This window comes from Prionailurus bengalensis, chromosome F2, assembly GCF_016509475.1.
Source record: "Prionailurus bengalensis isolate Pbe53 chromosome F2, Fcat_Pben_1.1_paternal_pri, whole genome shotgun sequence".
In the NCBI taxonomy this organism is placed as follows: domain Eukaryota; kingdom Metazoa; phylum Chordata; class Mammalia; order Carnivora; family Felidae; genus Prionailurus; species Prionailurus bengalensis.
This window is the reverse complement of record NC_057353.1, coordinates 82,587,382-82,600,439: the sequence shown is the minus strand read 5'-3', so window position 1 is coordinate 82,600,439 and position 13,058 is coordinate 82,587,382. Positions and strand designations below refer to the sequence as shown.

Below are 13,058 nucleotides of genomic sequence, written 5' to 3'. Positions count from 1 at the left end.
CCCCGGCGCCAGTGCCGTCCTCCCCCCCCTCCTCGGTTTCTCCACACGGCATTCTTTTTTTTTTTCAAGTGTATTTATTTTGAGTGAGTGGGGCTGAGTAGGGGAGGGACAGAGGGAGGCAGAGAATCCCAATTAGGTTCCGTGCTGTCAGCATGGAGTCCAAACCCAAGAACCTGATAGATCATGACCTGAGCTGACATCAAAAGTTGGACACTTGACCAACTGAGTCACCCAGGTGCCCCGTCTCTGCCGCATTTTGGTGTGTGACTGAACCCCGCCTGCCCTCTCCCCTCGCTTACAAGTGCCGCGAACGGTTCAAGCTATTGAGGCAGAAACAGCATGCGTGGCTCCTTCCTTGTATGGGTTGCTGGCCCTCCAAGGCCCCCGAGGCATCTCTACTCTGCCTTCTCTGGGTTCCATTCCCAGCCAAGCTGTCTCCATGGGGGCTAAAGTGTCCGCCTGAAACTGTCCAGGAACAAAGGTCCCAGTGGCTGACCAGGCCCTGCTGCTGTGACTACATGGGCCCCCCAGGTCTGACCTGTGTGAAACCTGTCACCACATCCAGGGACAAGCTGGGCTGCTTTCCTTAGATGCGGCCGGTCCCTCCCTCACTGGAGACCTGGACCCTGGACAGGCCCATGGTTAATTCGTGCCCACTGTACTGCGCGGGCAGTATTTGGGCCACTAGTGGCTTCTCTCCAAGACTGCTGGCCAGTGTGGCTGGTGAGACCACCGTCCTCACAGTTGGGGAGAAATGAATGGTGTGGGCTGTGGCATGTCACAGCTGCTGTCCTCCAGGGTGCCGAGCCACAAGGGGAATGGACTGGCCCCCTTGATGGTGGGGACCCGGCAGGCTGCCCGTTCACCCCCTTGCTCTTTGTCAGCACCCAACTGGTTCCCTAAGCCGTATGGTGTGGCACCACGTACGTGCCCAATTGGAGCAAGTTCTAGAATCCCCTCTACCTGCTGCCCTGCTCTGGGCCTGGGCTGGTGTGCAGTTAACACCACCACTTACCCCTCTGCCGGCTGGTGGGGTGGGGTGGGGGGAACCCCAGATCAGACCAGGCCCCAAGGGGAGGAGGGGCCCCTCCGCTGACCCGCTCCACCCGTTTCCTTGGGGGGAGGGGAGGCTCCGGGCGTGGGGAGTGGCGTCACGTGGGCCAGGCGGGGCGCGGCCAGAGTCCGGGCGCGGGGGCGGAATGGCGGCGGAGCGGGACCCCGAGGCGAGCGCGGCGGCCCGGCCGCTGCTCACCGACCTCTACCAAGCCACCATGGCGCTGGGCTACTGGCGCGCGGGCCGGGCGCGGGACCAGGCCGAGTTCGAGCTCTACTTCCGCCGCTGCCCCTTCGGCGGCGCCTTCGCCCTGGCCGCGGGGCTGCGCGACTGCGTGCGCTTCCTGCGAACCTTCCGCCTGCGGGACGCAGGTAGCAGCCCCGCCGTTCCCGGCCGGCCCCCCACGACCCCGCCAGGACGACCCCCACTAGATGAGCTGTCCCCGCCGGGACAACCCACCTCCTCGGGCCCCAGCGAGCCCCCCACGACCCGCAGGGCCACCTGCTACCTAGATGACCCGCCCTTGCCAGGACACCCCACCCCGGCCAGGCGAGCCCCCACGACCCCCAGGACACCTGCCACCTAGATAGACTGCCCCCGCCAGGACAGTTTCCCACCCCACCCCCAACTCCCGACCTGGCGAGTCCCCGACCCCTCCAGGCCACCTGCCACCTAAGCCAGCTCCCCCCCCCCCCCCCGCCCCGCCCCGCCCCAGGCCTGATGAGTCCCGGACAAGACTCTCGCCTGACGAGAGTCTTCCATGGCCCAACAAAGGCCCCCCGAGGCCCCCTACAGGCCCCTTTCTTTACGCGGTCCCAGCCCCGACGAGTCCCCACGGCCTGCGCTGGCTCCAGCCCACGAGGGCCTCTGTCACCCCCAGACGTGCAGTTTCTGGCCTCGGTGCTGCCCTCCGACACGGATCCCGCATTCTTCGAGCACCTTCGTACCCTCGACTGCTCCGGTGTGACGGTGCGGGCCCTGCCCGAGGGCTCCCTCGCCTTCCCCAGCGTGAGTGCAGGGTGAGCGGGGGCAGAGGGGCGCGGGACCGAGCGGGCCGGGCGGCGCCCAGCTGACCACCCTCCCCGCAGGTGCCGTTGCTACAGGTGTCAGGGCCACTCCTGGTGGTGCAACTGCTGGAGACGCCGCTTCTCTGCCTCGTCAGCTACGCCAGGTGGGGGGGGGGGGGGGGGGGCCCGCCGGCCGGAGGAGCCCGGGGAAGGCAGGGCCCCGGGAGAAAGAGCGGCGACTTCCGGGGGGGCGGGCCTTTGGGAGGGGCGTGGCTCCGTGGGTGGGGTGGGGCCCCTAGGCTCTGTGGGTGGAGCGCAGGGCCCTGGAGAGCGGCTTCCGGCTCCCACTGTAGAGGGCCTCAAAGAGGGCCGGCGGTGCCGCGGTGACTTCCGGACCCTCACCGCAGGTCCTCTGCTCCTTTGCCCCCCACAGCCTCATTGCCACCAACGCTGCGCGGCTTCGCCTGATCGCGGGTCCGACGAAGCGGTTGTTGGAGATGGGGCTGCGGCGAGCTCAGGGCCCCGATGGAGGTCTTACGGCCTCCACCTACAGTTACCTGGGCGGTAAGAGCCCAAGGAGGGAGACAGGGGTCAGGGAAGGAGGAGGCCTGCCAGAAGCCCTCTAGCCAAGTCTGACGCCCGACTGACGCCCCCGCCCTCCTGGCCCCTGATGCAGGCTTCGATGGCAGCAGCAACGTGCTCGCGGGACAGCTGCGGGGCGTGCCCCTGGCTGGAACCTTGGCTCACTCTTTCGTCACTTCGTTTTCGGGCGCTGAGGTGCCCCCTGACCCGGTTAGCTTCCCTCTCTCCTCCGCTGCCCTCCAGAGGGCAGTCCCGGAAGCCAGTCCTTGCCCAGGGGAAGGAGGGACTGCCATGCCCCGCCCATCTGAGCCACCCTAGCAGGTAGCTGCAGTCCTGCGCTCAGAAGCGGGCAGATGGTGGCAGGCATTACCCCTGCTTAGACCTCAGCCTGGGGGAGCCAGTCCTCACCCTGCTCATCCACTAAGGGTTGTCCATCCTTCACTCACCCGTTTCCATAGATGTTGGCTCCAGCTGCCAGTCAGGGCCCCAGGGTAGACCTGTCTGCATGTGTGGAGGCATGGCTGGAACGCGTGTGTGCCCATCTGGGGCTAGGGGTGCAGGAGCCCCACCGGGGGGAGCGGGCAGCCTTTGTGGCCTATGCCCTGGCTTTCCCCCGGGCCTTCCAGGGCCTGCTGGACACCTACAGTGTGCAGAGGTGAGGCCCAGGCACCCCCCTGGGTGGGCTCTGCCTGAACACCTATGGCCCCTCCACCAACCCTTCTCATCTTGCTGGCAGGAGTGGTCTTCCTAACTTTCTGGCAGTAGCCTTAGCCTTGGGGGAGCTGGGCTACCAAGCCGTGGGCATAAGATTGGACAGCGGTGACCTTCTGCAGCAGGCCCAGGAGATTCGTAGGGTCTTCAGGACCGTTGCGGCCCAGTGAGTCCCCTGAGAGGGGTTGTGCCTGCTGAGAGACCCTGTTGGGGGCAGGAGTGTTGGGATGGGGCAGAGGGAGGGAGGGATTTGCTCCTCCCAAATTGAGGAGCTCTGATCTGGCGGCTACCACAGTGGAGACATCGGGGCTCTGGGGGGAGAGGTCGGGGGAGTGGTTCACCCAGAGGCTTGTAAGCAGAAGACAGAGCCCATGTGGCTGAGGCCAAATTCTCAGGTGGGGAGGGTGGGGGGAGGTGCGTAACTGAGAATAGAGAATGACCAGGTGAGGCAGGAGACCTGAGGGCTGTCCACCTGTCACAGGTTCCAGATGCCTTGGTTGGAATCAGTCCCCATCGCCGTCAGCAACAACATTGACGAGGAAGAGCTGGCCCGGCTGGCCCAGGAGGTGGCGGGCAGTGGGGAGCAGGGGCAGGGGTGGATAGGAGGGCTCTGGGCCTGCAGATGTCAACCAAGCTCAGTGCCACCTTGTCCCTCCTCCTCCAGGGCAGTGAGGTGAACGTCATTGGCATCGGCACGACCGTGGTCACCTGCCCCCGCCAGCCTTCCCTGGGCTGCGTCTATAAGGTCAAGACAGGGTCTGGGGTCCAGTGGAGTGGGCCAGAGGGGTCATGGGTTTGGGGGGAGACTCCCATGGTCCCATGCACTTGTCTCTGCAGCTGGTGTCTGTGGGAGGTCAGCCCCGAATGAAGCTGACTGAGGACCACGAGAAACAGACACTGCCTGGGAGCAAGGCCGCTTTCCGGCTCCTGGGCTCCGATGGTGAGGCCCCTCCCACTCCCCACGGCCCTCCTCCTCGAGTCCCCAGGCCCCCCACTTTATTCCTGCTGCACACACAGGGTCTCTGCTGATGGATGTGCTGCAGCTGGCAGAGGAACCACCACCCCAGCCTGGCCGGGAGCTGAGGGTCTGGCCTCGAGGGGCCCGGGAAGCCTGTGTTGTGAGGCCTGCCCACGTGGAGCCCCTGCTGAGACTCTGCATTCAGCAGGGACAGGTAACTGCCTCTACCTGCTCCCTCAGTCTGCACGATGAGCCTGAACTGAGCCCTGGCACCTGCTCCTGCCCCCTGCCCCAGCCTCTCCCTTCCCGCTGCCCCAGCTTCGTGGGCCTCTCTCACCTCTCCCCTTCCCTCTCCCCGCAGCTGTGTGGGCCTCTCCCATCTCTGGCTGAATCTAGAGCCTTTGCCCAGCTGTCCCTGGGTCGCCTGAACCCTGAGCACAAGCGGCTGGAACAGCCCGCACCATACCAGGTAGATAGATGCCCGCCCCCCCACATCATTGTCACTTTGCCTTGTGTGCCCTCTGTCCCTACAGCCACCCGTCCATTCTCTCTTTTCCCTGTAGGTGGCGCTGTCTGATGAGCTACAGGCCCTGGTGGACCGACTGAGTACAGGAGGGTCCTCATGAGAACTGTGGTGGAGACTGCCTGGAATCAACATGAGTCACTCACTGTCCTGCACAACTTGTCCCGTGTCATTTCTTCACTCAGCCTGCCACTCACTTGACCCCCAGGGCCTCCAAGGGTGGGTTGGAGTCTGGGGTCAGAGCATGGGGTCATGCTCCCAGGGGAGGCCCAGGCTCTGCCAGGGTGGGGAGGCTGTCCTGTGCTGAGGTCTGAAGGTCGCAAGGAGTTAGGCCAAGGCTGGGGAGTGTCCAGGGCTTGGGAAGCTGGACTGGGGGGGGGGGGGGGAGGGGGCGGGGAACAAGGCTATGGGGAAAGGGAGGCTTTGGTGCCCACCCAAGAGTTGTTGGAGTTGCTGCAGGCAACTAGGGAGGGGGAGCCACAGGGCAGGGACGGGTGCCAGAAAGAGGGTCTTGTATCCAGGCACGGCCCCAGACTCCCCTGCCAACCAAGGTCCCCGCCCCGGAGAGGTCAGCAGGGCACCCCAGCTTCCAAAGCCAAAGAAGTGCAGGTGTCCCAGGCCACCGCTGTGGCCAGGCCTGCAGGACTCTGCCACTGGGGACGCTGGGCTCACGGGCTGCACCCAGCCGGCTCTCTCCAGGCCCTGGCATCTGTCACAGGGTCAGCAGGGCCCGGGCCCCAGGGGAGCCGGCTGCTGATGCAGCAGCCTTGCAGAGAGAAAGGCTCAGGGGTGCACGTGAGAGCCCGTGAAGAGATTCAGGGCGCTGGGCTGGCCTTGCCTCACGCACACGAAGCTGGTCAGGCTTCTGGAAGCTTTGGCAACTTGCGTTCCGGAGAAACCACTCACGAGAGACGTTCTAGGCTCCGGGGGAAGTAGGGCAGGGGCGCCGGGCGCCTCTGATTGGCCCGGCACAAGGTGGCAAAGGCAGGTGAGGGCGCGTGGAGGGGAGCGGGCTTCCCGGGGGTGCTTCCTAGAACACTTCCGCCTCTCCAGGTATCTGACCAGACTGGCTTTTCTGGATCCCTAAGCTTAGGGCAGTGCCCATGTCACTGGGTGAGGATGACAGAATTTAGGGCAGAGGCCCTGGGGAGCATGAGGCTTCGAGAGAGACAGACTCACGAACACCCACATGGCAGAACACACCCGCCCCAGGTTCCCACAGGTCAACACTTCTCAGATGTGCACCTCCCAGGCGCCAGGACCCGGGGGACCCACCTCAACCATGGCAGTCACCAGCAAGGGCACCTGGGAGGCGGCCTCTGCTCCACCCCGAGGTTGCCTGAGCTGGGAGGTGGTGACGGCTCTCCCAACCATCCTCATCCCCCAGATGTCTGGCTCCGTGGGAATGCCATGGGGACAGCCCAGTCCCTGACCCCAGGCCCTGCCTGGACACATCTGCTTCTTTAGGGCTGAATCAGGCAAGGGTTTAACTTAGGATTGGGCCCAGACTTCTGGTCCCTGCTGGGGCTTCTTCAGGGCCTGGGCACACTTCCACGAGGTCTCCCCGCCCAGAGGGGCTGGAGGTCAGGGGTAAAGGGCCCTTCTCCCCCTCTCCTTGTAGATCCACATGCCAGGGCTCTTTATCCTTTCCCCAAGGCCCTGGTGGGCTGAGCCAGATCCCAGACGCTCAGGTATCAGGCTGGCTACTCGCTGCCAGCAGCAAGGGCAGGAGGGCCCTTCACAAGCCCCTGCTGTGTGCCACACCCGGGGACGCCTCGGCGCGGCTCCCCAACCCCCCACACGCACAGAGCATGAGCTCACACGCATGCGCCACCACGCCTGTCCCGGGTCCTGTCTGCCCAGGGCCAGCTTCTAGGTCAGGCCCGCGCATGACTTCCGGGGAGAACCAGTGGCAGGTGCCGTAGGCTGGGTCCAGCTGAGTAGCTTGGGGTGTGCGGCAGCCATGGCTTGGGGGGTATGGGGCAGGGCTCGGGGGGGCCCTGTGGGGGCCCTAACCCTGACAGCTCTGGCTGAAGAGATCCGGGCCAACCAGGGGCAGCCCCCAGGACCCTCTGCCATTGACCCTCAGCCTGAATCTGAGCTTGAACCTGAGGCGGAGCCTACGGGTGTCACTGCCATCCCCACAGCCCGCCCTGTGCCCTGCTCTCTGCCCAAGGTGCAAGAGCCAGCCCCCAAGGGGCTCTATCAGGTGAGTGGTAAGGGAAGGGGGGCCGAGGGGACCACAGGGAGGAGGCTGGGGAGGTGCTGGGGAAGAGAATTGGGAGAGGCAAGGGGACTTCGTACATCCCACCCACCCTGCCCTAGGACCCCCCAAATTCCTGGGAGGAGGGGGCCCTGGCTGACCTGGCATTGTATGCGGCTGCCTGCTTGGAAGAGGCTGGCTTTGCGGGGACCCAGGCAACAGCCCTCACACTGTCCTCAGCCCTGGAGGCCCGGGGGGAGCGTCTGGAGGAGCAGGTGAGCCAGCACCCCCTCCCTGCCCCCAGCTCCTGCCGTGGAGTCCCCAGGTTGGGGGATCCCAGTGAGCAGCCTGCCAAGCTCGCTCCCTTCGGGTGGCACCTGCCCAGGGGGGTCCAGAAAGTCTCCCACTGACGTGGGCTCCCTCACGCCAGGTGTATGCCCTGGTGCGCGGGCTGCTGGCACAGGTGCCCAGCCTGGCCGAGGGGAGGCCCCGGCAGGCGGCCCTCCGGGTACTGAGTGCGCTGGCCCTGGAGCATGCTCAGGAGGTGGTGTGTGCGCTGTTGCCCAGCTCGCTGCCCCCGGACCGGTAAGCCGCCTGGCCCAGGCCAGCCCCGCGTCCCGAGGCACCACGCAGCTTCCTTCCCTCTTCCAAATTGGCAGCAGTCTCGTCCTGGAGGGGCAGGCTGTGGAGAGGACCTCAATTCCCTCTGTGTGACTCCCACCCTCCACCTGCGCCCCCCCCCCGCTCCCCCCCCCGCCAAACCTCGGGGGCCTGCCTTCTCCCTCCGGGTCACACTGGGAGCCCAGCCTGGGTGTAAGCTCCAAGGTGGGGTCAGCAAGCCTGGAGCCCCTGGCTGTGTGGTTACCCTGCCCCAGGAGAAGTTCTCTCTGGTTTTACTCTCCACAGTGATCGTCTCCACTATCGGGTCTGTTTCGGGGTTGCTGGCCCGACCAGGTTCTGAACGGTCCCTGCCAGGCAGTTAAGGTTGCAGGTTATTTCTGCACTGATGCTGGTTATCTTGCTTCTCTGGGATTTGGGGGTGGAGTGTCGAGGGGGCGGGGGTTTACCTACTCTCCCACGCGGGAGTCCCAGTGGCCACCTCCCGCCCGGCCCCGGGGACCCCCCACATCAGACCGAGTCTTGGGCGCTCCGCACCCGCAGGGTGGCTGCTGAGCTGTGGCGCAGCCTGAGCCGAAACCAGCGCGTGAATGGGCAGGTGCTGGTACAGCTGCTGTGGGCACTGAAGGGTGGAGCCGGGCCCGAGCCAGAGGCACTGGCGGTAGGTGACTCCCTTGGGGCCCCGGGGGGCGCCCAGCGCATGCATGATGTGCCTCAAGCATCAGCCGCTTGGCCTGGTCCCTGCTCCCTGCACCAGAGCCTGAGATGGGCTGCTTGTTGCGCAGGCCACTCGTGCCCTTGGGGAGATGCTGGCTGTGTCCGGCTGCGTAGGCGCCACTCGGGGCTTCTACCCACACCTCCTGCTCGTGCTGGTCACACAGCTGCACCAGCTGGCGCGGCGCGCGTCCTCCCCTGACACCCCCAAAGCTTGGACCCCATCGCACCGAGGGCCGCCACACAGCCACGCCAGGTGAGGGCACACACCAGAGCGGAGTGAGGCCTGGGCCGGGTGCCCTCCCGGCCCTCACCCCCCGCCCCCCTCGCTGCTTGCCCCCACCTCCAGCTGCGCTGTGGAGGCCCTGAAGGCCTTGCTCACCGGGGACGGCGGCCGCATGGTGGTCACGTGCATGGAACAGGCTGGAGGCTGGAGGAGGCTGGTGGGAGCCCACACCCACCTCGAAGGCGTCCTGCTGCTGGCCAGGTGCTGGGGAGGGGGTGGGGGGGGGGAAGAGGCAGGGGCAGGAGGGGGGTCGGGCGGAGACGTCTCCCGGGGTGAGGCGCCCAGAGGAGGGAGAACGCCCGTTTCCGCCCCATTCCCAGTGCCATGGTGGCCCACGCGGACCACCACCTGCGAGGCCTGTTCGGGAACTTGTTGCCCCGGCTGCGCAGCGCCGACGACACGCGGCGCCTCACGGCTATGGCCTTCTTCACCGGGGTGAGCCTGCGTCCACACGGGCGGTGAGGGGTGACCGTAGACCCGGCCTCCGGGCGGTGCCTGGGGACCTCGAGCATACTGACTCCGCGTCCCCGCTCAGCTGCTGCAGAGTCGGCCCACGGCAGGGCTTCTGCGGGAAGAGGTCATCCTGGAGCGGCTCCGCGCCTGGCAGGGCGACCCCGAGCCCACCGTGCGCTGGCTGGGCCTGCTCGGCCTAGGCCACCTGGCGCTGAGCCGCGGGAAGGTGAAGGCCGGGGCCCCGGGCGGGGCCTGGGCGGGGCCTGCGAGGGGCCGCCCACGAACCCCCCCCCCCTCCCCCGCAGGTGCGACACGTGAGCAAGCTGCTGCCCGCGCTACTGGGCGCGCTGGGCGAGGGCGACGCGCGGCTCGTGGACGCCGCGCTGGGCGCGCTGCGGCGGCTCCTGCTGCGGCCTCGGGCGCCCGTGCGGCTGCTGAGCGCCGAGCTGGGGCCGCGCCTTCCGCCGCTGCTGGACGACGTAAGCCCCGCCCCGCCAGGCTGCCTCCCCGCCCCTCCAGCCCGCCCGGCCTCAGGCCTCTCCAGACCCCCCGCCAGACCGCCCTTCTCCCTGGACCTGGGTTCCCGGTGTGCCCTGACCGCTTCCTCCCACGCAGGCCCGGGACTCGGTCCGCGCCTCGGCTGTTGGACTTCTCGGGACGCTGGTGCGGCGGGGCCGGGGCGGGCTCCAGCTGGGGCTCCGCGGCCCCCTGCGGAAGCTGGTGCTGCAGAGCCTCGTGCCGCTGCTCTTGCGCCTGCAAGATCCCAGCAGGGACGCCGCTGAGGTCAGCTGCCCCCCAAGACTGTCCCGCTGCTGTCCCCATCCAGCCTTCTGCATCCCCACCCTGCGCAACTCCAAAGAGTTCTACAAGGAGGTCAGGTGCAGGTGTCAAGGGCTCCTAGCTTCCTGGTCTTTCCTGGACCACCTGCCCTGGGCTCCTCCACCCCTCGTCCTGGCTACACCCCAGCCACCTCTTGCCTCTCCCTGACCCCTACCCCTGCTCCCTTCGCCCGTCCTAGAGTTCAGAGTGGACCCTGGCCCGCTGTGATCACGCCCTCCGTTGGGGCCTGCTGGAGGAGATGGTCACCGTGGCCCACTACGACAGCCCTGAGGCCCTAAGCCGCATCTGCCACTGCCTGGTCAGTAGGGGGAGCACCCACTCGGTCCCGTGTACCCCAGGGCCACTCTCCCAGCCAAGGTGGTGGCAGGTCTAAGACCTCAGGCCCTGATGCCGTGCCTTGGGGGTTCGCCAGGGGGCCCCGTCTCCTGGGCTCACCTTTGCCACCTTCTCTCCATATGGGATTGGCCCTTCCATACAGCCATAAGCCTGTCTGTCCCCAGGTTCAGCAGTACCCGAGTCACATCCCCAGCTTCCTGAGCCAGACCCAGGGCTACCTGCGGAGCCCGCAGGACCCCTTGCGCTGGGCAGCTGCTGTGCTCCTAGGTGAGGCAGGACTGGAGTCACACAGTCTCTTGAACTCCGAGTTCTGGGAGCTGGACCGGCCCCTCCCTGGTGGGGCCTGGGGCCGGCACTCACTGGTTTGCCTTGGTCCAGGCTTCCTCGTCCATCACACAAGCCCCAGCCGGGTCAACCAGGACCTGCTGGACTCCCTGTTCCAGGGTAAGGACCCAGCTCGCTGGCCAGGGTTGGGGTCCTAGAGAGGCTGTGGGTGCTAGGACGGAGTGGGTGGGAATGGATGGGTGGAGGGCCAGGAGTCTGGGGTACTTAGCGGTTCTGAGAGTCTTGCAACCCTGCCCGAGCCGCCCTGTCCCTGCAGACCTGGGGCAGCTGCAGAATGATCCAGAGCCAGCCGTCGTCGCCGCGGCTCAAGTGTCCGCCCAACAGGTGGCGCTGCTGGCCCGCGCACAGCCGGGGCCGCGCCTCCCGCGTCTCCTCCGCCTGGGCCTCTGGCGCCGCGCGGGTCCCCACCGACCCCCGCCAGTCTACGCGAGCAGTCCATTCCAGCCCCGGAGCGTCGTGGGCCGCTGGGGCTGCTTGGGATCCGGCTGTGCCTGACCCCAAGCCAGCCCGCAGGGTACCTGGGTCTGAGGCAGGCACCGCACTGCTCTGTGGTTCATCCTGGGTGGGGGGTGGGGGGAGCGATCCGGGGAAGAGGCTCCGCTCCAGGGGCCCCTGGGCCCGGTTCCAGATGCTGTGAGCGAGCCCCCTCCCCCTCTCCTGCACGCAAATCCTCCAGGCCCAGGGCCACGACGGCCACGTGAGCTGGGATGGAGACGCCTCCTGTCCTGAGTACTGTTTCAGCTTGGGTGAATCCGTCCCCACTCAGGCCAGACCTGTTGCTCTCCAAGCGCCCAGGAGTGTGCCCCCACCTCTGCCAACCTCAGCCTGGGCTCCCGAGCTGGGGTCTGGTTGGGGACACTGTGAAACTAGCCCAGCCCGGGGAGCTGGTGCCCTGGCAGGCTGCCTGCTCTCCGGGTCTCTGTCTCTGCGCACAGCCTGGCTCGGGCTCCCCTGCCTTCCTTGGCACCCCTGCCCGGCAGCCCATCATCCTCCATCATGTGTCCACTCATCACCAGCCTGTCCCCACATCCCCACACCCTCACACCCTCACCCCTGCTAGCCTGCCAGACCTCACCTGAACCTTCTCCAGGAGGTTCTCCTGACCGCCCCAGGGACACCACAGGCTTGGGATGATACCTGTGGGCTCAGGTGTGGGGTGCCGACATCTGCACCCCACTAGACCGAGCCCTCAAGACGTTCCCCCGTGCCCTGTGTGGGCTCGAATGAGGAGAGCGTGACCGAACATGCAGAGAAACAGCCCCTCTGTTGTGACTGAGCCTCTCTGGGCCGTTCAAGGCCCTCCACCTAGCCACTTCAGAGAGGCCTTGGCTCGCACAGCCTTTTGGAGGGGCTGGGAGCAGTCCTCCCAGACTGGAGACCCCTTGGGGTCCTGTCCACCCACTACGGAAAGTGTTTAAAATAAATACAGGTGGATTTAAAGAGCCTGGCGTCTTTCTGGAGGCTGGGTCTGAGCCAAGGATGAAGTTCTGATGACCGTGGCCTGGTCCAACATTGCGCTCAGGCTGGGGTTATAGATAAGGCAGCGTGTAGCCAGGAATGAGGGTCAGCCAGGTTCAGGGTCCAGGCTTGTGACTCAGGGCTTACCTTGAGTCAAAGAGCAAGTTTGAGGGGTGCCTGGGTGGCTCAGTTGGTTGAGCATCTGACTTCGGCTCGGGTCATGGTCTCGCTGTTTGTGGGTTCGAGCCCCACATCGGGCTCTGTGCTGACAGCTCAGAGCCTGGAGCCTGCTTCGGATTCTATGTCTCCCTCTCTCTCTGCCCCTCCCTGTCTTACGCTCTGTCTCTTTCTCAAAATGAATAAACATTCAAGTAAAAAAATTAAAAGGAAAAAAAAGCGAGTTTGGGAGCTCAGGCAGGAAGGAGGTGGGGTCTCTCTTTAGAGCATTTCTAGGGCCAGGCAGGGTCAGGCCAAGGCCGTGTGTGGTTTGGTGTATTTGTTCAGAGCCTCCAAAGCAGATGCCAGAACAAGGTTAAAGTACGTAAAACCTTGGGTTGCAAGGAACTTGTTCTGCAAGCATTCCGCAAGACAAGCAAACGTCTCTAATGAATTTGAACTTGACAAACGAACAATGTCTTGCAATACAAGTAGTATGTGACGCTGAATGTCACATGATCATAACCGAGCCAATGGTTCTCTCTCTCTCTCTCTCTCTCTCTCTCTCTCTCTCTCTCTCTGTGCAATTGTGGCCCATGCTTGGATGCTCGGTCTCAGGCTGCAGTGTTTGACAGAAATCAGTGGTTTTTCAGAATGCCGGAAGGTGCCCGTCACTGGAACTAGTGTATTTTTCGTCACTTCAAAGCACCTGTGCGCAGTCCTTTGCTTTTCCAGACAAGAGTGAGCTTAGGAATGCTCTGCCTCATTCTAGGTCAGGCTGCCTTAGATAGAGACCCTCTCCTCTGCTGCTGTT

At 65.3% G+C, this 13,058-nt stretch overlaps 2 protein-coding genes across 4 annotated transcripts; both read left to right on the top strand.

Moving 5' to 3' along the window:
• The first annotated feature begins 1,167 nt into the window (after positions 1–1,167).
• NAPRT (nicotinate phosphoribosyltransferase) lies at positions 1,168–4,990 on the top strand. The gene is made up of 13 exons (XM_043601971.1): positions 1,168–1,425; positions 1,935–2,062; positions 2,143–2,225; positions 2,495–2,625; positions 2,738–2,853; positions 3,102–3,298; positions 3,380–3,520; positions 3,836–3,920; positions 4,019–4,099; positions 4,192–4,294; positions 4,372–4,526; positions 4,674–4,781; positions 4,876–4,990. Exons 1-13 carry the CDS (start codon positions 1,200–1,202, stop codon positions 4,936–4,938), a joined length of 1,617 nt encoding a protein of 538 aa, XP_043457906.1. The 5' UTR covers positions 1,168–1,199; the 3' UTR covers positions 4,939–4,990.
• Positions 4,991–5,026: 36 nt separating this feature from the next.
• MROH6 (maestro heat like repeat family member 6) lies at positions 5,027–12,070 on the top strand. Of its 3 annotated transcripts, XM_043601968.1 has the most exons (15): positions 5,027–5,054; positions 6,457–7,044; positions 7,161–7,313; positions 7,469–7,623; positions 8,200–8,317; positions 8,442–8,626; positions 8,720–8,857; positions 8,977–9,091; positions 9,192–9,335; positions 9,415–9,588; positions 9,725–9,892; positions 10,128–10,247; positions 10,450–10,552; positions 10,664–10,729; positions 10,955–12,070. In XM_043601968.1, the coding sequence occupies exons 2-15, from the start codon at positions 6,799–6,801 to the stop codon at positions 11,329–11,331; spliced, it is 2,262 nt and encodes a 753-aa protein (XP_043457903.1). In that variant the 5' UTR covers positions 5,027–5,054; positions 6,457–6,798; the 3' UTR covers positions 11,332–12,070. The 3 variants fall into 3 exon arrangements, with proteins under 3 accessions (XP_043457903.1, XP_043457902.1, XP_043457904.1); XM_043601967.1 differs by lacking the exon at positions 5,027–5,054 and having other exon boundaries at positions 5,061–7,044; XM_043601969.1 differs by lacking the exon at positions 5,027–5,054 and having other exon boundaries at positions 5,061–7,044; positions 10,887–11,233.
• Positions 12,071–13,058: the final 988 nt, after the last annotated feature.